Source organism: Pseudopodoces humilis, chromosome 5 (assembly GCF_049639895.1).
Source record: "Pseudopodoces humilis isolate 2021_Gansu_Grassland_sample_001 chromosome 5, ASM4963989v1, whole genome shotgun sequence".
Lineage (NCBI taxonomy): Eukaryota > Metazoa > Chordata > Aves > Passeriformes > Paridae > Pseudopodoces > Pseudopodoces humilis.
In genome coordinates this window covers 2,380,031-2,405,634 of record NC_142204.1, presented here as the reverse complement: position 1 = coordinate 2,405,634, position 25,604 = coordinate 2,380,031, and the positions used below count along the sequence as shown (strand labels likewise).

Genomic DNA, 25,604 nt, shown 5'->3' with positions numbered 1-25,604 from the left:
TCCCAGGATTGATACACTGAGTATCTGATCTTCTCCCTATCACTGGAGGGCTGACATTGTTATAAATGAAACCAGCTTGCTCCTGTTAACAGTCTGCTCATTGGAATTCTGCTCAAAAACATCCTCCCATCCCCAAAAGACATATTTTTCTCCGAGATATTAGGCATAGAAACCTGTCCTGTGGTAGGAAGATGTGTACCTTGTGAACACAGATTTGTGTATGTTCTCAGAGACTTGGGAAGTGCATCACAGCTACAGAAACAGCAGAAAATTACCTCAAACCTGGTTTGAAAGCAAGTGCATGGAATCTGTGCAAAGCTCCCAGTGCAAATGTGGCTGGGCTTACCCTCCCGTGCTGTTTCACAGTAAGACCTGACTTGTGAGAGGTTCAGCTGACGAGCAGTAAATGGAGTCATGGTGATTTGGTTTCTTTCCACTCTGTGCATTTAATTGACTTTAAAATTTGCCATGGAGCAGGTTTAGATCATGCAAAGGCTCACTGAGAAGGGAGTGCTTGCTAAATTCAATAAATCCACACAAAATGTTGTCTGAAGCTGGTGGAAGAGGGAAGCAGGAGTATGAAGAAGCAATTTAACCAGACCTTTGAAGAAGCCCTGCTTTTGGGTACCAATTTAGAGCACCTCTTCTGGTCTCAGCACAAGAACACAGTCCCAGAAGATAAATTTTGCTAGAGCAGTCCTTGCTCTTTGCTTAAATTACATCTGCATTGAAAATGGGTCACACCCTACCTTTAAGAAAACTGAGGCATGTTTTCAGAAAAGATGTCAGAGGAAAAAAAACAAAACAAACAAACAAACAAAAAAAAATCCCAAACCAAAAGACAGTCACAACTTGCTGTTGAGTTGCAGCCTTCCCTTGATTTTCTGTCAGCATGACAAACTTGCTGGCCTTTTATTCAAGACTATCTAGAAAAGACTATTAATAAGCAAGATTATTTGGACCAGCCAACAAGTTTTGACATAAAAAGGAGCAAAACAGCATCTGTTTATATTTCCTTAATGTCAGCTGAGATGAAGCTAACCTTTAACTGTCACATACACTGCCCACTGGTTTATACTTTCCAATAAACAAAAAGAAACGCATCCTGCTCACTTTTCCACTTCCCATCACCCTCGCTGCTCCCCAGGAAGAGAAGGGCTCAGCTGCAGCACCAACACAGCAATTACTCCTCCTCATCTGTGTCACTTTTGTCACCCTCTGGTCAGGCTCCATGCCAGCGTTCTGTGCTGTCACCAAATCTCTTTCCTAAGGTGTAGCTGCCCACTGACCTTATTCCTGTCCAGGGATATTTCTTGAGCTGTGTGCTGATGAATTAATTTGTCCAAGAAGCACAGCCACCTGATGACTTCCCTCATGCCATGAAAGCCCTTGATCATGCAAGGACAATCTGCTGGCAAGAGGAATTTTCCTTCTTTAGCACGAGCTAATAAGGAGGTTACGATGAGAGAAATAAAGCCGCTCATAAACATTTATCTTCAGTAATTAAAAACTTGTTTAAAGGCACAAAGCCAAAAATGCAGAAGCTAATTGACCAAATGAGATGCTCCTGCAAGTTGAAATCGGTTTGGGGTTTCATTTGCAAATCACATTTTTCCTCTGTGGTTCTTTGAGCTGAGCTGTGAAGGGATGGCTTTGCCTGGGCTGCCAGCAATCTGAGAGTGTTTACATAACTCTGCTTATTCGTGTGTGAAACTTGTTAGCATTTGACTTCATCTGGTATCCCTGCAAACCAATTGGCCTCAGCTTTTCAAAGGGAAATCTCCTCTTCTGATTATCTGGTTTAATTTCAGATGTTAGATCATAAAGACATTAATAAAATGCAAACTCACACTGAGGAGCAGATGCTCCTAGAAATGCTCTGGCTAAATTTATTTTCATGTCACTCCTTAAAGAGTCTTACAGCTGGGCAATAGCTGCACTTTCTCTCATGTCTAATAACTTCTACCATTCTGAGCCCAGAAAGCCCTGAAGAATAGTAACATAATTAAGCAATAAGTTCTACAATGTTCTTGTTCTCTTAGAAGAAGGCATTTAAATGTAATAACTAAGAGATACCAGTCCAAGTCTGCAAATTTGTAGTTTTAAAGCCTGCCATTAGTTCTTCCTCTGCCCAGATCCTTGCAACACACACATGCAGCCTAAAGAATATGTTACTGCAGGTAAATTATCAAACATACTTGCCTGAAGAGTATTCTTTAAAACTTTTCCTAAAACACAGGGATATTCACCCATCAGCTTCTTTTGTATGGGAACAACACAGTATTCCCTTTGCTTTACTTTAAACAAAATTAAATTTATTGCTGAGCACTATTAAATATAAGGCCTTATTTACTCAAAAGAAGGGTTAATGTAGATTTTTTCCAGCCAAACTGTTTGCAAGTGTATGCATTTGTGTGATGAGGTAAATGTAAATAAAATCCTACAGTATATTCTTTATACAATGAATTAAATTAACTCTGCCTCTTACACTAGTTGTGGATATCAGGCACATGGAAAATGACTAAGCAGCTGAGAGCTCAGTTACATACTTATTGTCTAGGAAAAAATATAGAAATATAGGGATTTCCCTGCCTAAGAGTCTGACAAAGGGACCAAGAACAGAACCTTTTTTATTCTCAGTCAGTTTGGAGCAGTGCCTTTGGTCTCTGACATGTGGAGTTTACAGAAGTTAAGCCACGTGCCCTGCTGAGGATGGCACAGGAAGTTTTTGAAGGCTCTGTGCCTTCCCAACCTTAGGCCAGTGTTCACTTAATGCAGCCTTTTTGCATTTCAAGTGTCTGAAGCCTTTTGTGTGAGAAAACTGTGGTGGCTGATATGGCTTACACTGTTTGAAGGTGCAGTGACAGAGACTCAAGAGTGCTGCACTCTGCCCTGGATTAACAGACTGCATACTGCCAATTTGCATCTAAGACACTAAACAGATATAATTTTTCAGTATAAACATAGCAGGAAAGCCATTGGCACTTATTTGTACCATATCAGCTACATTTTTTCACTCACAATTTTCTTTGTGTGGCACCAGTTTTGGTCTAATTCAGAAAACCATGATAAAGTTCCATGTTATATTGCTCCTCATGTGGTGCTCTTTTAAGCAGGCATGTTTGTCAGAATTATCAATAATAAGCAAAAAAAAAAAATCTGTGTCTCCACCCCTGTATTTGTCAGATATTTAAATAACATCCAGCTCACACAGGACAGCAGTCCAGTTAAAGTTAATAAATTTACAGGAGGAAACAAAAGGCAGATTTTCCATTGGCAGCATGTGGGTTACCTGATTACAGGATTGGAAGGGCCTCTTTTCCACCACCAATTTCCAAAATTCCTTGGTGTTTCCAAGAGATGAAAGATGGGGCATTTTGCCAGCTGTCTGGGTGCTAGATTGGAGCCATCCTCCTAAAAACTTGTCTGGTATAGTACAGATAGTACACAGATTACAGAGTGATTTTAACATGCTATAATCCATAATCTGGATTATCATATCATTGTGATTATTTCATATTATGATGTGAAATACCAAGGAGCTGATTTTGTTGTCTGCTTAGGAATTGCAGTGGGTTCAGCTCAGTGAAGTCTGAACTCTTGTATGTCTAGCTCTGAAGAACAAAGCTGCTTTTATGAAACATTTCTCTGTAATGACTTTAAAGAAAATGTCATCTGAAAAACACAAAAATTAGCTCTGAATTCTACTGAGCTTTCCATACATTTGGTTATTTCTTCCAGGGCATTTGAAATGCTCCAACAGCAAAGATTTCTTTAGTATCCACTCTCACTTGAGAGTGACTGCAGTAGAGAAGGTTTTAATGAGCCACCAGGTCGTGCTTTTCTGCCTGGGTTAGAAATGAACTCCAAAAATTGCACAACAGAGATTCAGTGTGAAGGGCCAAACCCACCCCAACAATTCAAATATGTCTTGTCAGTGTTGGAATTCCAGGCAGCTGTGAAGACAGGTTAACAGCTGGAGCACTCCGCTTCAATTTGTTCTCAACTCTCACGCATCTCTAATCTTATTTATTCAGTGGCTCACTATTTATCTCCTGGGCAGAAGATGTCATGTCTCAGCTCTAGCAAAAAGTGAGCATTTTACAGAAAGACAAATAGAAATTCCCAAAATATTTGCAACTTCAGGATTATATGAAATTCATGGAGAGATAAAACCGCTGTAGGTTGTTTTTTTTTCTAGTAGCAAAAGAGGCTTGGAATAGACAGGAGCACAACCTTTAGGAGGACAGAGGTTTAACTTTTGGGGAAATGGAGTTCTGAAATAAAACATGAACACTGGGAAATTACATGGAACACATATGCAGCCAGCTTCTCTTAGGTACAAACATGCACTCATTGAAAACTTACATTAGGATCATATTCTCCTTCCCTCAACACAAACCTGAATTGTAGCATAGTGTCTGAAAACTCTTAATAAAAACATAACCAGATGCTTGAAAACAAGAAATGGGCAGCTCCTAGTGTTTCAAGCAAAAGGAAACCAGAAAGGAACCATTTTTGTGTAATTCCTAAGCTCTCAACTCTGTTTAACATTTCTCACTAATGTACACCCCATACCAGGGATAACTGCACTGCAGTAATGAAAAACAGCTTCAAAAGTTATTTGTGGTCATTCAATGTTGATCTAACATGGACACACACTCACCCTCACTGTCCTGGACAGGAAATTTTTTACTTTCTGTGGATGGCACTTCCTTGCCCTCCAGAAGCATTAAGATCCCATGGAAACAAATGTGTCCGGTCTTACCCTCTCCAGAAGGTAAGAAATGTGCTTCTCATTGCCCTGCAAAGATGTACCCTGCAGGTTTGACCTTCTTAACTTGGTGTATCTGTCCTTTGTATGCTGCCAGAGCTACAACAGCCTCCATAGGAACAGTAAAATGTGAAATTTCTGGTTCTCTCTGGTCCTCTACACACCTTCACAGATCCAAACTGAAATTCACTTGACTTCTTTTTCAGTTGTACCAAGTTGGGATTAACCATGTGTCTTGTTTTAGCAAAAGTTGCATTTAAGCAATTTACTATCCCAGGAGACATTCAGCCTCCTGCAGGCTCCTGCCATCCCTCATCTGCAGGTTCTTTTCTTTAAAATATAAAGAAATATTTTTTTTCTTTTCTCTTTTCTTTTCTTTTCTTTTCTTTTCTTTTCTTTTCTTTTCTTTTCTTTTCTTTTCTTTTCTCTTTTCTTTTCTTTTCTTTTTTCTTTCTTTCTTTTCTTTTTTCTTTCTTTCTTTCTTTATCTTTCTTTCTTTCTTTCTTTCTTTCTTTCTTTCTTTCTTTCTTTCTTTCTTTCTTTCTTTCTTTCTTTCTTTCTCTCTTCCTCTCTTCCTCTCTTTCTTCCTCTCTTTCTTCCTTTCTCCCTTTCTTTCTCCCTTTCTCTCTCTCTCTCTCTCTCTCTCTCTTTCTTTCTCTCTTTCTCCCTTTCTCTCTTTCTAAATTAATGCTATCAGGAGCCATGCAGCTTTGTGGCAGTGATTTTCTCTATGTCCTACTCAAATACCCTTTTTTAAGGTGAAATATTTAATATCTAATTAATCTAGATAACCCCTTCTCTTTGCCATATTTTCACATCAGGATGACCAACAGCTCTCCTTCCCCACGATGTGATCTGCAATCACTTAGGGAAGAGCATGACACAGAGCAAAACTCTGGTTCAGATTCAAAGTTAAGCTTCACCTAAACGGAGGCCAGCCTGACAATGACCCTAGGACCTTCCAGAAGTCTGCAGCAGTGATGATGTGACAATGCAACAAACTGGATCAGCTTCCTAGCATAAATAAAATTTTAAAAAAAAACAGCAAACCAAACAAAATCAAACAAACTAAAAAACAAATACAAACAAACCAACAATAATAACAACAACCACAAAACAGAAGTGCAAATTCATTGCTGGTGCAATGATAAGTCAGCCAGTGGTAAAATTGAGGCTTAAGTGCCAAACAGATTAACCTGGAAAATATTCTTTAGAGAGTTTAAGGGGCTTATTTTTGCTCTCAGTTTTGCTGAAGTCAAGGAAGTAGGTCCATTATCATTTCAAAATGTATTTCACCTCAGTGCAGCTGCAGCAGACTGAAGTGGACCAACAAGATACTCAGAAATGCTTTCTGTCACCCCTCCAGACACACACAAACTCTACCCAGCTCCAGGCCAAATTCTTCCAGCATCAGTTACAGCATCAAAACGACAAAACCCAAGGGTTTTGCTCGAGGGAACATCTTTTACTGCCTAGGAAGAGGCACAGAGCAGCAGGTGGTATTTGTTTTTTCCCTTACTGAAAGAAGTCAGTCCCCTGTGCTCCAATTCCACATGGGATCCTTCCCATCAGTTCCGTGCAGCTCGCTGCTGTGACAGCCCTGACACTGCAGCACAGGATGTACCCTGAGGAGCTCATCCAGCTCCTTCAGGGCTGCCACTGCCTCGTAAATCAGCTGCCTGGAATAACTCAGGGAGGGCTTAATCCAAAGCTGAAATCAGTGCAAAGCTTCCCATCGACTCCAGCCTGCTCCAGACTGGTACCTCAGGGCTTTATAAAACCAGTCCCAGGCACAGGAGTCCCTCTGCCCCTGGGGAGCAGGACAAAGCCTCAGCTTTGCCCCTGAGCAGTTAAAGGTGTAGCACATCCCATCACCCCAAGAAGGTTTTCCTTTTTTCCCTGAAGCTCACACCTGATCAGTACAAACCAGATGCTGCCAAATGGGCACAAGTTGGCACTGCCATACTTTGTCCTGGGTTTCCCAGGCTGTGGCTGAAAAGTCTCCTTCCCCCCCGAGGTACCCGAGCTGCTGGGTCCCCGCCAGGCTGAGCACACGCAATAAATCTAACAGCCTTGGGAGAAAGCTGGACAAAGTCCCATATGTCTGCTGTTGGAAGCATGCCCCCTAGACAGGTCTGCAGTGCTGCTCCAAACACATTGAGAAGCCTCCAGAGATCCAGACAAATATAAATAGTAAAAAAAAAAAATAAATAAATCTGGCTGGACAAAATTTCTGGGTGGGCGCAGTGTGCGGCATCCAGAACGTCTGGAATAGCTTGAAATTATAAGATTTTAAAATTCAAAAAAAAAACACTTTGCTTCTGAGTTGGTGGCAATTTTTTATCTGAGTTACCACAGCTTTAATTACTATCCACAGCACGTACCAGGGGTGAAATGCAATGTTGGTCTTCAAAAGACAAAACGAATTCTAAGCACATGAAGCCCAAATGCCAGGGCTACACAGCGCAACAAAATATCATTCCCAACAGATTCCTAATGGGAAAAAGCCCCAAAACACAAAGCCTCACACCAGACCTCAAGAACTGAAGTTACACTAAGCTTCCCAAAGATTAAATAGCTGGACATCAGCGGCTCCAGCATCACAGACTCTCAGGAATCTGACAGCATCTGTATCCTCACTGATCCTAACATGGCTCTGGCTCCAGTGAAGGCATGGTAATATCAAATCACTCTCTCTTGGGCAGGTGCTGCAGGAGTCCATCCTGCTACATTTTCACCCCTCAGTCTTTCTTGGGCACGAGCATCCAGCTAGAAAGACGGGCTTTCAATGTATATTCATCCCAGGAATCGGCAAAACGCGACACTGGAGTTACAAACGCTGCTGATGGATGTGGCTGCTGGCACTGCTGGGTTTGCTGCTCTACTCAAAGCCTAAACAGCACATGGGAGACCTGGCAAGCATGTTCCAGCCCACACAGGCATCCATCTGTCCATCTCCCAGCAGAAATGCTCACAACCAGTGCTGGATTCCCCACAGTAGCCCACTGATGGGAGGGCTGGGGAAATGGGCTCTGCTCAGAACTTATGGAGGGACATTTCCAACCTCCATGCTGAGCTTTAGGACTGCACAACCCACTTCATAAAACACCTGAAAGTGCTTTATGAAAGCCTGGAAAGCAGATTTCTGCAGCTTATGACATGTTGTGATCGAATCATTAAAGGCGAAGATGATCCCCAAAAAAATCCCTAAAAATCTGAATTTGCCAAAACCAATGCAGCATCACATATTCATTTGTTAATAACTGCCCCAGTGCTGCTGTCCTTCCCTCTCTGTGAGCTCTGCAATGGGGGCAGATGCTCAGCTCATCTCCTGCCCCACCTTGCCCTCGCTGGGGCAGGATTTGGGAGGTCCCAGCTCCCGGAGTCACATCTGAACTTGAGAATCAGGCTCTGTTATTGTTAAGGCAAACCAAAAATAAAAAGTCCAGACTAAATTATTTTTAAGATCCTGAGATTTTTAAAGCAGTCTTGTGACTTCTAAGGGGTCTGACTCATGGTACTTGAATGCTTGAAGTTGGCAGCAGCGGAGGGAGTACAGCAAGATTTAGCGTACAGTAATTTATTGTTGAAAGCCTTCAGATGTGTGGGAAAGGGCACGGAGCGCATCTGCAGTGATCAGGGAGAAAAAGGGACACAGGCCCAAACCCTTCTTCTCTGGCCAAGCTACCCCCCTCCATGAAAGCACCACTCTAAACCCCAACAAAGAACCCCAGACACGGAAAAAGCAGTTCCCATCAGCAGGGTGGGATACACGTGGGTGCTGGATTCCAGCTCCAGTGATGGCAAGGGCAGAGCCCACTGTCCCCAAGCCCTGTGGCTGTCCCTGCCTGCCCAAAGCAGCCACAGCACACAGCCCAGGTCACCCCACAGCCTCTGCATGCTCAACCAGAGCCTGGAGGTCTTCAAAGAGAAGTTAAGAGGTATTTTTCTACAGAAACTCCCAAACTACAACCCCTAACATCCTCCACAGACCACCCAAGGCCTCTATTCCCAACAAACCCTCAGGTCTCAGCCTTTCCTTTAACAGCTTTGTTTAAAGAAGAAACAAAAATGAAGTCCCTATTCAGAATTAAATACAAAAATGAGAACAAAATCTGCTTAAACCTAGCTTTTATTTTTTTTTTTAAATCAATGCAGTGTTAATAATCAAATCTTTTTATCACTGAAGACATTACAAAAATGAATGGAGCCTTTTTCCCTACTTACACCAGTGTAAATCATGAAATTTCATTAAAGTGAACAGAACTGCAGAGGTGTAAAATGGGTTTAGTTAATGAAATGTCATTTTCATGATATTTATTTCATAAATTGACATCATCATACCCACATCAAATTCTGCTCTCATTTCACCAAAGTAAATCTGTAACAACTGGCAGCAAATGCTGCTCTTGTTGCCCACATAAAGCGACTGTAAATGAATAAAAAGCAACACTGCCCAGTACAGGCAGACAAATCACACAAATGCCATACAGCATATACCAAGTGTATCCCAGCTTTCAATTTATACCTTATAACTTTATCTTTAGTAGATATAATATCTGACATGTAAATATCTGGCAAGCACAGTCCCATCTGCACAGCACTCCCACAGCATCTGAGGATGAGCTTTCCTTTCTTATGATTTCCCGTGCCCATATTCCACCACCTTTGCTGTTTACATTTATCCATGCAGCAAAATAACCAGAAGCCAGACATTTACAGCATTCTAAGGAAATCAGGCAGTACACACTCCTCATCTCTCCCACAACGTTAGTTAAAGCTATTTTTCTGGCAAGTATCGCTAGCACAAGGACTCTTTGGGACTTGAGGCAGAAATTCTCATAGCCACTGCTAATCAAAGGCAAGGCACCAGCACCATTTCCCACATGTGGTAACTCACCTCTCTGCTTCCAGGCGCATTTCCTCACGCTTTTGCCTCCTGAGCTCTCTGCGGCGTTCAAAGTCATCCATGGCGGGCGTTTAAGAATTCCAAGCTCTGGAAAGATCCAAATCTAAAAGGGAGATGATCACTTAGATGAGAGTGAAAACACAAGAGAGGCATTTAACCAACTGAGTCCATTTAGTTTTGTTTTGCTGCCTTAACAGCGCTGTAACTATTTTCTTTTTCCATCAAAAAACCTCGACTTCCTCAGTATTGTTGAGATAAACAAGATTAATGAAATGTCTTGTAGGATAAACATAGCCCTGCCTGCATTTAGTTTCCTAGTTAAAATTAAATCAACATGCTTCAAGTAAGGACTGTATACATCTGCTAGCCGCAGCCTAGCTATTTGTAACGTCACAGGTCTTTTCCACTAACAAAAAAACAACAATTCAGCAGGATTTTTAACTTTAAGCTTCCAATTTTTCACCGCAAGCAGTAAAAGCACTGCACGAGAGAGTTCTTCTTTTTTTTTAGTTGCACAGAAAATTAAAAGTTCTGCAAAAGTTAGTCCCCCCCCCAGTCCAGCTGTTCCCACCCCCACCTTCAGAAATTCAAAAAAAAAGGAAAGTGAAGAGAAAATGAGAAAAGAATTAAAAGGAAAAGAGAAAAAAAAAAAAAAGAGGGGGGGGGGGAGAAAAAAGAGAACGAAAAGAGAAACGAGGAAAATAAGCCACTGCTTTAAAATTCCACTCAGGGGAAGTCAAACTATGTACAGATACTGCTCAAAGAACAAAAAGTAGCAATATTTTTTTTTTTTGGAGATTAATCCACGCGCTTTGCCTGTGCCCTACCTTCTTCTTTATGATTTAGTCCATGAAGTATTTTCCCCTTTACAGTTCTTCATATACAAAGCCTTCCCAGCCTCGGTTTATATCCCATCAAGCCGACTATTACAGAATTCCCCTGCAGCCCCCAAACCAAAAATGACTACCAGAAAAGGGAAAGCTGTTCTCTTTTTGTCCCTGCTTTGTTTACAGAGCTGTCAGTGGTTAGTTAAACTCTGCCTGGAATCTGGCATTTAAGGCCTGCTCTGAGATTGCTTCCTGTGCAGGGCTGGAGGCCTCAGCTTCCTCTGCAATCCCAGCCCCGGCGCTGCACTCCAAGGATTTCCACCCCCCCAAAAAAAACCACTTTTCCCAGCCTGTCCTTCCACAGGGAAAGCCTAAAACTTCCAAGGGTGGCTCAGGAGCTGCTGGCAGCTGAGGGGAAACGGAGCCCAGGTGCCTTTGGATGTTATTTGAAGCGCTCTGTTTGCAGATGGAGATCTGTCTCGCGGCTTTATATCCATGTGCCCTCCCCATAAAATCACTGGCACCAGCAAAGCCTTGCCTGGCTTCAGGGAATCCGTGGCTTTTTCTGCCCCCTTTTTTGGATTAAAGCACTGCTGAGGGCAGGGGTTTTGTGAAGGTTATTTTATTAGTTTACTTTCCCTGGGGGTATTTTTGTTTCTGATTTGTTCCCAGATTGGGGGATTTAAATTTTTGTTGCCGTTGATGTGATTTTCCTCGCATTTGTCTGGGGTTGTTCTGTGGAGATTCAAAGGAAATGTTAATTTTGCAAATCTGATAGAGACACTACAATGCTGCTGCTTACCTTTTTTTTTAATTATTATTATTATTTTAATTCAGTTAGGCCATATATCTAAAAGGCAAGTTGTAACAAGATTTTTTTGCCAATCTCTTAGTACCGGGTCCTTGTTCTGGTCCTTTGAGAACCCAGAACAGCAAATCTTGCATTTTTTCCCAAGAAAGGAGAAAGCTCATGTGTGCAGCTAAACCTGGCCCCAGTTTCATTACTGGAGGACCTGTGAGCTGCAGGACTCATGTGGCTGCCCCTGCCTGGGAGACAAGGATCAAAAAGGAGTTATGGTACAGGACAGGAGAAATTCAGAGCAGCACGCTGGGTTTCTGTGCAATGCCAGTGTCCCCAGGAGCCAGGACTGTACCAGGCAGCAGTATTTGGCCTGTGGAGCATTCACCACCAGGGATTTTAACAAAGAGTTGGCTGTTAGGATGACAACTCACATGCTAGGAACAAGAATCCCAAAGCTTTTTCCTGCTTTACCTCCCCAAAGCAGACATGCTTTGATTTATGTGCACCTTTATCAGCTCCTACCCAGCCAGGCACATCCCTCTCTCCACCTGTTTTTTTCTTCTGGGTTGCTCAAGGCTCTGTGCACCAACATTGTCCCTGTGTCCTCTCCAAATGTCCCACCCCATCCTCCACCCCTCCCCTTTCTACATGGTCCTCAGCACCACCCCTCATCTCCGAAAGCTCAAGCTCTTCCTCACGAGGAAGTCTGAGGAGGATAACAACAACAACCCCAAACTATTTCTGTTCTTCCTCCCCTCTTTTCCTTCCCAGGAGCACTGGGGAGATTGCTCAGCAGTCCTGATGCAGAAAATTTTCCCCATCCTCAGGGTGCTTTTCTGTCATGCAGTGAAGATCAGATGGATGGACACCTCGGGAGGAGGACAAGGGTTTATTCCAGTGTAGTGTCTCCTCTCAGAGGACCGAGGCACAGCCACTGCATGACATTCAGAAGGCCTGCAATCCAAAATCTCTCCTTCAAAAATCAGGAAGCCACTTGGGAAATGGAGTCCAGGCCATCAGTTTGATTTATCTAGCAAAGCCATACTAGTGCAAGAAAAGGAACCATCAGCCAGTAGGTTCACTTGAGGAAGTCAGCTGTTCAGTGCTGTTCACTGTCTCCCCAAAAATGACAAACTGCCATCCAGCCTCTGAGAACCACTAGACAATAACATCAATCTAAAAATTCTTCCTATTTCCACAAAAATACGTAATACATATATATTAATATATATGTATATAATATAATGCACATTTTTTATACATAGTATAAAATTAAGATTCTCAGAAGACTCAAAAATTGCTTTACTTATTGATGTAGGTACCAATTATTAGAAGTGTTTTCTACAAGCCATTTTTTGGAGTGTGTACATTTTAATGTTTCTTTTTTTAAGATTAAAATTGCTCATGTGTAAAAAAAAAAATCTTGAGAAAATATGTAACACTCCACCCAGCTCCCCTCCAGGGCCTGCCCTCAAAGCCACTTGTGAAAATGTCTCTCTGTGTGACCTTCCAAGGTGTGAAAAGACATTTTATTTTTCTACGCTTTGATTGTATACTTATTTTCCTTATTTTTAGTAAGTTGCTGTATATATATTTATCTAATAGATGCAGATGTCTGAAATTACTAGACCAGTTTTATTCCCCTGGTATCCACACCTTTGTGCAAATTACTGGAATATGGGCTATTCTTACAATGTGAAAAGGTCCACCACTCATCATTTTGTTGTTTCTATTTCAAAACAAGACCCTCAGCATCTTTTCAGCTTTTACAGCACTGAAATAATCTGAAGCAAACTTTGGGGGGTTTTCCACCACCAGGTTCAAAAGAGGGACCTGTGGAAGAATTTACCTACATTGCTTGAATCAGAATTATGGCAAAGCGCCCTGAAAATATTATCTCTCCCCAAAAAAACCCTCATTTCAAAAGCAATAGTTGAGTCTTACTCCCTCTCTTCACATAATCCATTTGATCTTCACCTGACTGTGGTTTATTGCTAAAATTTGTTGAGTTTTTCACTGTCTTGCTAAAAAGTACTTTCTTCAAGGACAGCCACGTTTAATCCCTCCCAGAACAAAGCCCACACACGCAAATCCCACTCCCCTTTATGTCTCATCCCATGAGAGACTTGGAAAATTCTGGCTTCTTTCTTCAAACTTTCATCCAGGTAGAAAATCAGAGGAAGGCGCACAGTAACTGCAAATATGTGACAAAATATATTAATAGCACTCGTTGGGAATATCCTTTTTGAAAGCAAACAATAAATTGGCTGAGTAGAAATACACACACAACCATATAATTGTATAATCCAGTGTGGAGAGCAAAATGACCTCCTGCTCTGGCTCAGATTTAAAACTGTCCTCACCCTATTCCCAGCACTGGTTTCAGCGACAACTCAGCATCCAGGGGGTCTTAAAAACCTTTGAGCCAGTCTGGCTGCGAGCAACATGCAAACTACTGCTCAGGTCTTTGAACAGAAATGTCTTTCAAGACCTCCCAGCCACCTTTCCATCGCACTGCGTGAGCTCCCAGATGTTTAGGCTGAACTCCTACACCAGCTTCACCAGCTGAGCCAGGAAACTTCAAACCAAAGTTTATTCCCCGATATAGCACGGCTGTGTACTGCTCGAGGATCTGTGCTACACGAGCACATTCCATCCTGCTTCTCTCTTAGCGCAACGACAGATTTCCCAAGCTCCTCATTCACCTGAAGGGAAGCAAGGGGATTTGGCCTAAGTTTCTCTGTAACAAGAAAAACCTCCTGCTAAATTTCTCATCGTGCCTAAAGACCTCTGCACGCTGTGCCTCAGGTGTGTCCCCTTCCTCTCTGAGCCCAACAAGCCTCTAAGGCTGGCGAATGAGGTGGGCTGCCAGCACAGGCCCATCCTGCACCACTGGAGAATCCCAGTAGAAATTTCAGGATCCTTCCAAGTCCAGCTACACAAAGGTTTCCCATGTGCTCACAACTAAATGTTGCTCCTGTCTTCGCTGCAGGATCAGGTGGTGACAGAAGACCCAATTTATTGCCCTCATTGCAATTTGTTTTTGTCCATACTAGCACCAAAGCCATCAAATTTCTCATTACATTTTGACCTAAACCAAGGCTGCATGCAGCTTTGTGACTTGTACCCCATCGATCCAAGTGTTCTGTTTTCCAGTTTGTGTCCACCTCAGGTGGCTCAAAGCCCTGGTGTCAAAGCGTGGACATTTCAAATGTCAGCAAAGGAGTGGTCAGTGAGAAGCATGAAAGGTATTTTGCATTAGCTGGCTAAATTCCATGACATCTACTGTAACCCTAGGACTACCACTGCCCTTTCCTTCTACGTCCTCCACCTCAGAAGTGAAAACCTAACCTCTTCATTGCCCCTTTTGAAGCTAGAAGCAACTCAACAAGCAACACTCATTGTCTAAATGTGACTTGTTTAATCTGGCACCCGTGAAATGCAGGTATGACAAGCATTCTACTGCAATATCTGGGAGAATTAGAGCTCCTTAATCTATCTTCAGTCAAAACAAATAAGTGTGTTTTTTATTAAAATCTGTCAGAAAACATTTGGGAATTATTTTCATTGCTCCCCTATTAATTCTGCTTTAGAAGCAGCCAGTGCCACTCAGGTCTTTTAGAAACAGGCATGACTTCATTGAAACCAAAAGGTGGAGTTCAAAGGATTGATTTCTCCTGTGTCACACCTCGTGCGTGCCCCTTCTTTAATCCAAAATGTTAGATATCACCAGAACCATATATTACCAACAGTAAGGCTCCATAAATTCATTTTCAACATTCCTTTCATGCAAAACCACATCTGCAATTGTTTCTGTAAACTTGGCCAAGTATTCATGTTGACTGCAGAAAATAAACTCTTGTACATATACACATATACATACACACAAACCCATATCAAGCAGCTTTATTCCTTCCCAAACAGAATAGCTCATGTGGGACCTGAGGCAAAATAAATATACTAGGTCACATGAACACAGATTTATTCCAGTGTAGCTGTTCCTTGTTTCATCTGACCATGCTTCTTAGGACTTCCAAGGGAAACTCATCGATGGCAAACCAACCTTAGCACAAGAAAATCAAATTTTGGTGTTTTCTCAAGGTCCCAGTTTCAGTTCTTTGAACATTTCCCTTCCAGCTACGTGTGTATTTCCAAACAAATGACTTTATGAGAAGAAGGCAGTGACTTACAGATAATTTCAATGAGGAAATCAAACCCCCCATCTGTTAAAATCTTTGCTTTTGCTATGAAGTACATTTTCCATCTCCTCTTTCACGGGAGTAAAAAAAGCTCATGTATATTTGCAAACCTGATGAATAAATTAGTGAACACCTCTGTGGCATCCTGAGCAAAAAATACACAGTGCTTACACAGAATAGACATTCCCAGCTGGTGCTCTGCAAACTGCTGATGGCCACAGGACCAGGCCATGGTCCAGGCCCTCAGCTGCAGAGGTGCTGAGCAGGTTTCACCCACCCTGCCTCCAGCACAGGTTACCAAAAGTGTACATCACAAATGTTCTGGAAGGTGCCAGGCCCTGTGACAGCTCCTGCTCCTACAGAACCACATGAAAATGTTGTCAGGGAGCTTTTCATAGGATTTTGTTCCTGCCAGAGGTCACCCCTTGATGCCTTGCTGGGACTACCTAAAACAGAAGCTAGAGAAAATAAAGAGAATAAAAAGCTGTTATATTTACTGAAGTGCCTTCAGGTACATTTAGGACAGATGAAGCCTACCCAGGGGCTACACTCAAAGTGGAACATGGGTTTTCATTCTTTTATAAGTTTGGTCCATTTGTGTATTGTGGGTTAATCTTCCAATTACAGCTTTGGGTAATGAAGTCATTTTTCCCAAGTTTGCTCCCTGCACCCAACTCACTTTTGTTTCCATCTCTCAGGCCTGAGGCAGCAAGGTGTCCTTGATTCCCAGGCCTGGAGAGGAATTGTTGTGTGTGACCAAAATGGGAAAACAGCAGCTAGCACTGCATGTGGAGTTTAGAGCTATACACCAAAGAACTGCAGGATAACAAACATGAAAATATAAAAGCTAAAATCCTAAGGCGTCATGGTCTGCAACTAAAAGATCCGTGGCTGGTCCATTTCTTGTATCCATGATCTAGTTCAGCACTGGGGCAGGAGCTGCACTGTCCCAGAAGTGTCAGCAAACACTGGTGATGCTCTTATCTCAGAGCCAGCCAGCTCCAGTGGAAAGTCCCTGTTTATCTTTCCTCCCTTAGGCAGGCTGACTGCCATTTCCACTCCTCCTACTTCCTTCCTCTCCTTTCCTCTACTGCACATTGACTTCAGGGCCAGGCAGAGCCCTCTCTTGACATCTGGATTTGCACATACCAGTCCCAGCCCTGATCTCTGTGACATTTGTCTATCATTTCCCATTAGCAGACGAAGGAAGGAACAAGACATAGCTGGAAGCTGCTGGCACAGCCACCGGTTCTCATGGCAGAAAGATCGACCCTTGACTCTCCCCTTCAAGTGTCCTCTGAAGTATTTCAAATATGTTGTCCCCAAAGATCAGAAGATACTGAAATGTTATTCGTATACAAACTAGAGCTGAAATCTTGGTCCTGTTGGAATCCTTGGCAGACTTCCCAGAGACTTCAGTCAGACTGGATTCCATCCTCACAGATTCATCTAATGCACACAATTAAAGTTCAGTGGGCATACCCTGCAGGCCAGAAACTGGTGTAATCTCAGATTTTGCCAATATAGGCTGCTTCATCCTCTTGCACCTTTGTGCACACACATGCAAAGGCAGAATTGCCTTTACTCCATACTTGTGGGAAATGAGTTATTTTTACATGCACCTTTATCACTGAGGAAACACTTAGCCTTTGCTGTAGACACAAAGTGCAGTAAAAGCTTCATCTCCCTTTACCAATGTTCAGCCATAAGTGAGAGTAACCCAGGTAGTGAGGATGAGGCCAAACACACAGAAACAGAAGGCATTTTGCAGACCACAAAACCATTTCTAAAAGTGCTTCATCCCCAAATGAGCTCTGACTCGTGTTCACTTTTTCCTGCAATGGCACACTGGGAAGCAAGCTCATGGGACATCATCCACTAGTTACCCTTGCCTTCTGTCTGCTTCCACCTTCATCACCACCTTCTTTCAGCAAAGAGCTTCATCTTCATTTTGCTGATCTAATCACAAGAATGATTAGATGCCCTCAGTCCTCCTGCATGCTTTGTGACAAACCCGTGGTGGTGCCCCAGCTTCATCTCCCACAGGCTCCAAGAGCACAAAAACAGCACCCAGGCCAACAACTTCCATCCAGGAGCTCTTTGTTCTTCATAATAGGAAAAAACAACTAGCTCAGATGACCAATATATAATAGAGAGGAGAATGCACTCCTTGCCCTGTTAAATGATAATGCCAATTTCCCACTGATTTCTATTACAGAGAATGGAAAAGAGAATCACACAGGCAGAAGCAGATGCACAACTGTGGAAAAGCTTCACCAATACATTTTCTGAAGGTACTCGTTTCCAAGCAGGTTTTATAAATGCTTTAGCATTCTGTTTGCACACTTTCTCTGTATCTCTCACATCTTGAATTAAAAGGCTAAGGCCATGCCATTAAAAATAATGAAACGTTTGAGCAAATCTTAAGGTAAGGTTCCAACAGCAATATTCACTCAGCCAGGCTTCAAACTCCACATGTTTTCTGGAACGTGTTTCAAACTACAAAATCATGATACATTAAGCTACATAGTCAGTCATAAAACAGTAATAGAAAAGAATATGAAGATAAAATGCAGCCAGCTTACTGTGGCTTTGGTTTTGTGTTTTCAACCCTTTTTCTCTCCGTGCTAAAACATTCAGCTCTAGGATCCAGCTCTGCCTAGTGCTGAACATCATAAACTCTAATGAGAGTTGAGGAGGACTCTGGTCTTGCTCTGTTGAGCCAACACCAAGCAACAATACTGGGTTTTAGACATCATCCCTGCATTTTTAAAGAAAAAAGAAATATGAGCAAAGAAAACCCAACACACCTAAAGTTCTTTGGTTTGCTGATGTTGCTGGTTTTCCCCTAAGAGACACCGAGTATTTTGAATCCAGCCAGCTCCTTGGAAGAAACAAATGATAAATTTTCAAGGTGTCGCCAGCTGCTTTTAAACTTGAACTCCTCTTCCCTCACAATATCTTTACACTCACACCAAAACAACACATGATGGATACATTGCAGCTGAAAGGCCAGTTATTCAGTGGCAGAACTTCATGGAAATCTGTGGAATTCCACCTGGAATGGATCCAGCTGCGGAAATTTCTGCTTTTCAGCCTTTCCAGCTCACACTTCTGGTCATCTTTAAAAATGAAACCCAGACTGTTCACTGCCAAGTAGCTCTATCAATATATCTCTAATGAGCAGCAATTCCAAGTTATTTTGGGTGAAAGTTGAAGCTTTAAAGGGCTTTAAAGGGGTAAAGCAGGGCAGCAAAAACACAAAGGCTTTCAACAGGGTGTCACAAAATAGATGTATATCCCTCAAAGTCCACATCATGCACCCCCACTGTAGGCTGAGTTCAGCTGAAAACAAGGAAACACACAACAATGTCACCAAACCAGAAGACACAACAGTGGTGAAGCTTTGGCCTGGCTCAGAGTCAAATAAACAAGACAGGTGAGACCTGACAGTATCCTGCGTGCACCCAGGCACACAAAAATGCTTTGTATTAATGTGGCAAAAGAAAGTTACTCTTGAGCACTGCATAAAGCAAATAAATTTTTAAATTGTTTCATTTATTTAGGAACGGTGCCTCAGATATCTGTGTGGTCCAGAGGCAGAAAAAAATAAAAAATTTAAAAAAAAAAATCCATCAAAAAAACAGATTGGGAAATAAAAATAATTTCTGTACTGAATGTTACCTACCACCATTCCCTAAATCCCCTTCCATAAGGATCCAAATCCCCTATGGCCTCTCCTCCAGCCTCTCTTCTTGCCATGCAATTCCACCCAGCTCAGACTGACACACATGACTGGTCACAGTATAAATTCTGGGCACCAAAGGCACATGAAGCCCCTTTTTCACAGCCCCAGGGTGCAGCTGGATGTGTACACAGAAGAATTAAACCAAAGTCCCACATGATAAACTTGGAGGATTCTTACAACCCATACCTGAGCTTTAAAAAATAATAATAATTTATTAAATTTGATTGTTATTAATTAATGACAATCAATCAAATAAAATTTGTTATTGTTATTAAAAATTACCAAAAAAAATTACAACATGAAAATAGCTTGTACTCTTAATGAGAACAAAGAAAATGAAAGCCATATATGAAAATCATAAATAAACAGCCAGATTTTTCAATGCTTACCTGAACCAAATAAAACCTTTACAGCTTGTAAATACTGACAAGTGTCACTTCAGATCCTGTTAAAGGAGTCTCTAAACATAAAAGACAGGTTGCTCTCTTGTTAAATCCTTTCTCCCTTGCTTTTCCACTGCTGAAAGTAATTGAAAACAGAAGACATGCATCTTGGTGCAGCCTAACTTTTCAGGAACAGAAAGTGTAAATGTAATTATATACATCACACTGCACATCCAGTTTGCTCTCAGTTGCACCCATTTACCTTCACACAAATCCAAATTTGTAATCCAATTAAAATCCAAGAGCATCAACACTTAGAGTCATATAAAATAAATGCAAACTACAGCCTAGAGAACCTATTAGGTGATATCCCTTGCAAGACACTGAATAAAATCCACCTGAAGATAGCACCAGTTTTCTTAGCCAGGGACTGCTGCAGAAGACACAAATTCATAATGTACACACTCAGAAGGTTACTTCAAAGAAAACAATGTCACAAACATTATAAAAACGCTGCCCAAAGCAGAGTGCTGTATAGGGAATACATGTGATTTCAAAGTCTGAAGGATGTGCACATACTTCAAAGAGATCTGAATTTTTACTATCTTTGCTACTGCTTTAAATCCATATTATTTTGGTATATATATTAAAAAGGAGACAGAAATATCTTTGCAGATGACTAAGCAGTTTCTTGATTCCTATTAAGCACCAAAAAACAGCCTTGCCAATTTATCCATATTTAAGTTTCTACAACTTAATATAAACTCACTTCCAAGAACTACATAGGTCTTCTTAAAGTATGTGCAGCAAGAAGTCAATGCTGTGCCAGCTGGCAGATTAAACAAGCCATTAAATAGGCTCCTACTGAATTTAAAGGATTGTTTTTCATCTTTTCCCTCTCTTCTCCTCCACATCCAGATGTATTATTTAGGGAATATTTTCCAGTACCGGTAGAAAAAGTAAAAGAAATGCCCTTGGCACATAATGAGTTTTTCCTCCAATGTGGTCTCCTGCTGCACTTGGAATTTATTCCATTACTGTATGGCTTGCAGTGGTCCCAAAATACCCCTGACTATGTGAAAAAATAGGGAAAATGTGTTTGAGGAAGGTATGATTCTTCACTTGAAAGCAGGGACAGTGTGGAGTGACAATTTCAGTGGGGCCATCCCACAAATCATGTCCTGCAGCCCTCTGTGCAGGAGAGCAGGGCTGTTCCCTACCCTTTATAACTGGGAAAGGCACAGCCCACCAGGATTTCAGTGATGAGAATTAAAAAACAACTGTGGTAAAACCCTAGGGTTCCACAGAACAGAGGCCTTCAGCATTTCATTTTTCCTTCAGAGGTTCAACCCTAAAGTTACCTGAACTTCATGATCCAGCAGGGTTCAGAGGATCAGTGAGTCTAGAACAAATACAGATATTAAACCAGCCTGGATGTCATCTACCAAAGGGAAAAAAAAAAAAAAAAAAAGCTAAATAACATTATTTCAGATAAAAATGCCAACATTAAAGTTTTCCAGATAAAACATCCCAAAAGATCCAAGCTGCATCTGCTCCCTGTGGCCATCACAGGCTGACTGGAACCACAGACAACTGAAGGAGTAGTGGTGGCTTCTGAAATGCCTGGAAGATAATTTTACAAAAAACCTGAATTTTTTAGGCCTCTCAGGATTTCAGTTCCCAGGCATTAAAAAATTTCTTCAGTCCTATAAACTTGCTACTGAACAAGAAAACCAAAAAGGCCTTAAAAACAAGGCAGGGGCTGAGGTTCACTGGAACTTGCCCATGGCTTGGAGCATCTCCTTTCCCAGGGGCAAGAAGCATGGAGATTGGACCACTTTGCTTCCCAAAAAACATCTTGGCCCATGCAATGACTTCAGAATTTGGCTCCAGCAGGGTGTGTGATTTGCCAGAATTGTTCTGGGGGTCGCAAACATTCCCCTCTCCCTTCTTGAGGGGTAGTTTAGTTGTTAATTGCCAAAGCTGAAGTGTAAAAACCTGTGTTCTGCATGTATTCTTTGTTTCTAATCCCCTGTATCCGTAAGGGGACTCCCTCACTTGGCTAGCAGTCGGGATTCATTAGACCTTTTATGATGATTCTTTCTGTTGTGCAGATATATGATGAATCTCAGATGTTTAAATAGCATATAACAGTGCTCCATTGACCTTGCTGAGTACAGTTGGAGGGGAAAAAAAGGTAATTTTCCTCAAAGAAATGTTAAAAATGTGTCTCCACATATAGCACAGATGCAGAGGATAAAGAAACTCCAGAGGGATTAAAATATTTTAGATTAATTTGGAAGAAGGCCACATTGTGTAAAGCCTGGTTAGTTTGGGCCTTTCCAATTCCACGCCGTATAAACAAACCCATTTAAACTGCATTTGTTAGAAGGAATGTTTTAGAAAAAAAAAAAATTAAAAAAAAAAATCCCCCAAAGCAGTTGTAACTCAAATGACCTCCAGTTCTGTATTCTCTCCTTACTGCCTAAAGAACAAACATATGTACCATATATTCTAGCCAGAGTTTGTGCAGTCACTGCATGATTCATACTGCATGAAAATTAAATCATTTAAGGGATTCTGGCTCCCTCAAGCAAGGTTTTAAAACTGAAGCAAGGTTGGTTTTGGAACCAGCTTCCATACTTTGAACAAGACCATTGCTTATAGATTTTTGCTTTGGGCTGGGTGGGAGAAGTTAAAGGATGAAAGCAAATTGAAAGGAAGAGACTGAAAGAAAGAGAAAAAGGGGGGAAAGAAAAGAACCTGTAAGATCAATATATTTATATAAGAATGAACCTAATGTTCAGCACGTCAATGATTGGCAGAAGCAAGTCCTTAAATGTTTACTCACTTGCAAGTGAGTAAATTTTGATCATTTTACTCCTACAGAACAGAGTTTTTGCTTGTACAGTCTTCCAAAGGGAAAAATCAGAGTGTGATTCTAAATAACCATATCAAATAAAGATTTGCTGGAAATTAATTCATTGATCAGGTTGAGACACAAATGAACAGGAGGGTAGCAGTGCACCAGCCAGAGGGGTAACAGAATGAAACACAGAGTGAAACACAAACTCTTGAGTCATTTTGCTTTATTAGCATCTGCAAAACAGTGGGAACTTAAAATAAAGGGGTTTTCCTTATCATCAACAATAAATCCCAGAGTAACTCAGCTGGAGGAATAACCTAGCTGCCATGTGGATAAAGAGACTTCTCCAGAAGCCTCTGGAACATCTGACTACAAAATATTGTCTGCCCTCTCCCAAACACCCAAAAGAGCCAATATCATTTCACCACTCAGTGTGTCATTATCCTGGAGAGGAATATGGCAACTTGACTGAAGTTCAGAACACTACAGCTCAATAGCTTAGAGCTCAAAACGAGGGGGGAAAGTTGTTTTCATGAAAAATAATGCATGTTCAGATAATAAAAAGATTAATTTAAATTCTGGGATTTGAGGGCTAGCATCCCTTCTCCCATCTTACATCATGGCCATAAAACTCTACTGGGATGATGGCTTCTGCAGCTATCATTTATTTGGTAGCACATAAAATTCTACCTGTTTAAGTTCTCCATGTCATTTTTCCTCTTGGTTGGTCCTTCTTTGTGATTTTCACGTTTCTCTAGCATCTCACACACATTTTCACTTGGGCTGCATCTACAGGCAGCCCTGTGCTCCCACACTCAGCCTGCCTGCAGGGATGCCAGGGATGCATCAAGCTCTCCTTGGAGACACTCCAGGTTTGCAGGGATATAACCATAAGGAGAAATCTGGCTAAGGGGACTTCTACATCAACAAAAAAAAATCAGTACAGAACGTGGAACTCCTTGTGGCTGGGTTTTGTTCTTCAAATGTCATGTATGTACCTTTGCTTGTTGATGCACCACTCTACACGTTCATGAAAGCAAGATGTTCCCTTGTCACTTGGACTATCATGGTGAGACATTTTAAATAAATACTTCACATAATTTCAGAAACAGATGTTAGAAAGTAAAACTGGATGTTTGCAATAGAAATGGCCAAGTCCTATTTAGCAGTGCTTGGAATTGTGTATTTTATGTTTCGTATTATCACCAGCACCGCATGAAAACTCAACAGCTATTACTTCCTCAACTTTTCCCTTGAAATGTATTTATCTTTAAAATTTACTCCAAGAAGTTTACAAGCAGAACTGAATATTTTTCAACATATTTAGCTCTGCCTTTTCACTCACATGCCTGCTACAATTCCACATCCATGTATTTTTTATTTTCTGCATCTTCAGTAGGAGGTGGGTCTGTTTGCTCTACCATCTCTCACAGTGGCTAAGAAAGTGTAAAAGATACTCAGCTTAAATTTTGCTTTTCTGGGCAGTTCTAGCCTCAATGTTGTTCCTCATAGTACTCCTAATTAAATATTAAGTATTATATAACTTAATCCATTAATATTTCCCCTTCCCTGACTGATTCCACTAGAATATGTCTGGCACCTGTAGTAATAAATTTCAAAAACTTACTGGATCTTAGTCCAGTGTCAGAAGTAAGATTAATTTGATGTCTTGATAAATCCCATTGTTGCAGTTTATTTACATGCTACAGCCAACTTTCTGCTGCCTGAGTTAGCCAGGGTTAGTGTGGTGTTAAGGTCAGAGATACACAGCAGGGACATAAATGTACAGTCACATCCCAGTTAGTGCTTATTGTTAATTTTTTAGACACTACTTTTTTAGACTTTTTATGGAATAAAAATTCTGCTAAGGAAAAAAAAAAAACAAACAAAAAACATGGAAAGAACAATTAATAAAAATGAATAATTCAATTAAATTTTACACTGGGATCTGTAGACTTTTCTCAGGTTTTGCCTTTCAGGATTTTCTTTGCACTTGTAAGGAAAATAGCACTTAGATTATCCTGACTTTTAACACAGGGGAAAAACACGACAGAGATTTGTCTCTCAGTGATAAAACCAGCAAAAATAGAACACATACGATAACCCTGACTTTGAAAAACATCAGTAAAAAGCCCCCCGAGCTCCGTGAACACGTTGCAGACTGCACATGTCACATAACTATGGACTAGGAGTTTTTTGCCTGAGGCTCCCACATTTAACAAAGGGAAACACTGCATTCAACAAAAGATGCTATTCTAGTTATGTGCCCTTTTACCCTGTCAGAGAAACAGCTGGTATCATAAAGTCACAGCTAATTTGTATCATGTCTGCACTAACAGTCAGATTTAGTTTGTATCAAACTTTCAAAGTTGGACTTAATACCAGTTGATGGATGACAGCTTTTCTTGCCTCCCCCCTTCTCAAAACATATTTAAACATTGCCTCCCACATAAAAAAAAGCCCTCCCAATATTCAAAATACAAACAGAGTCTTTAACATGTTCACATAACCAAAATTTATGTTAAATATAAATGGTTAAAACTAGCAAATCTAAAAAATCCTGAAGAAGGGTGAGAATACTATTCCAGCAGTTCAGTGACAAATAAATAGTGCTTTAAGACAGACATGTGGGTACCAAGTGTAACAGAAAAGAATTTTCTCCTAAATAAGAGCATAAAAAAGCCCTGCCTCAGGTAATCTCTTCAAGTTTGGGGTATCTGTTCTCCTGAAAAAATTCCAGTCTGCCTGCAGAGACTGTAAGGGTTTTTTTCAAGGTCAGCACTCAACAATTTAGGGAAGACCAATTTCACTTATATTTTCAGGAGACCTGTTTCTCATTTAGGCTATTAAATGTCATCTACTTTCATTTTAAGACCCCTGTAGCAGAATGCCTTAACTGTGTAAAGGGACTCCGGTGGAAGTGAGAGGCCAAAACCTCAACAGTTCCAAACCCACAGCGCTCACGTGAGAAAAAGTTGCAAAAAAAATCAGGATTTTGTTGGAAAACAGGCATGGGGAACTTCCAGAGACTGGGGGGTTCAAGCTCAGTTCATATCAACATCTAACAATGCTGCTGTGCTTCTGAGGTGACCCCAC

The 25,604-nt window shown here is 41.2% G+C and overlaps 1 protein-coding gene and 1 non-coding gene across 6 annotated transcripts in view; both read right to left on the bottom strand.

Annotated features, from left to right (window-relative positions):
* Nucleotides 1-25,604, bottom strand: part of CALD1 (caldesmon 1) — a 152,905-nt gene that overhangs the window by 71,909 nt on the left and 55,392 nt on the right. For 4 of the 5 annotated variants that reach the window (XM_088055025.1, XM_088055026.1, XM_088055028.1 and 1 more), the window contains exon 4: nt 9,675-9,786. In XM_088055025.1, coding sequence (XP_087911151.1) covers nt 9,675-9,745 — 71 coding nt within the window. In that variant the 5' untranslated portion in view covers nt 9,746-9,786. Of the gene's footprint in view, nt 1-9,674; nt 9,787-10,510; nt 10,766-25,604 lie in introns of those variants that run through there. The other variant, XM_014256078.2, reaches the window with a different exon arrangement.
* Nucleotides 11,479-11,616, bottom strand: LOC148184250 (small nucleolar RNA SNORA5). The gene has a single exon (XR_015772622.1). It is a non-coding gene; the product is annotated as a small nucleolar RNA SNORA5 (small nucleolar RNA).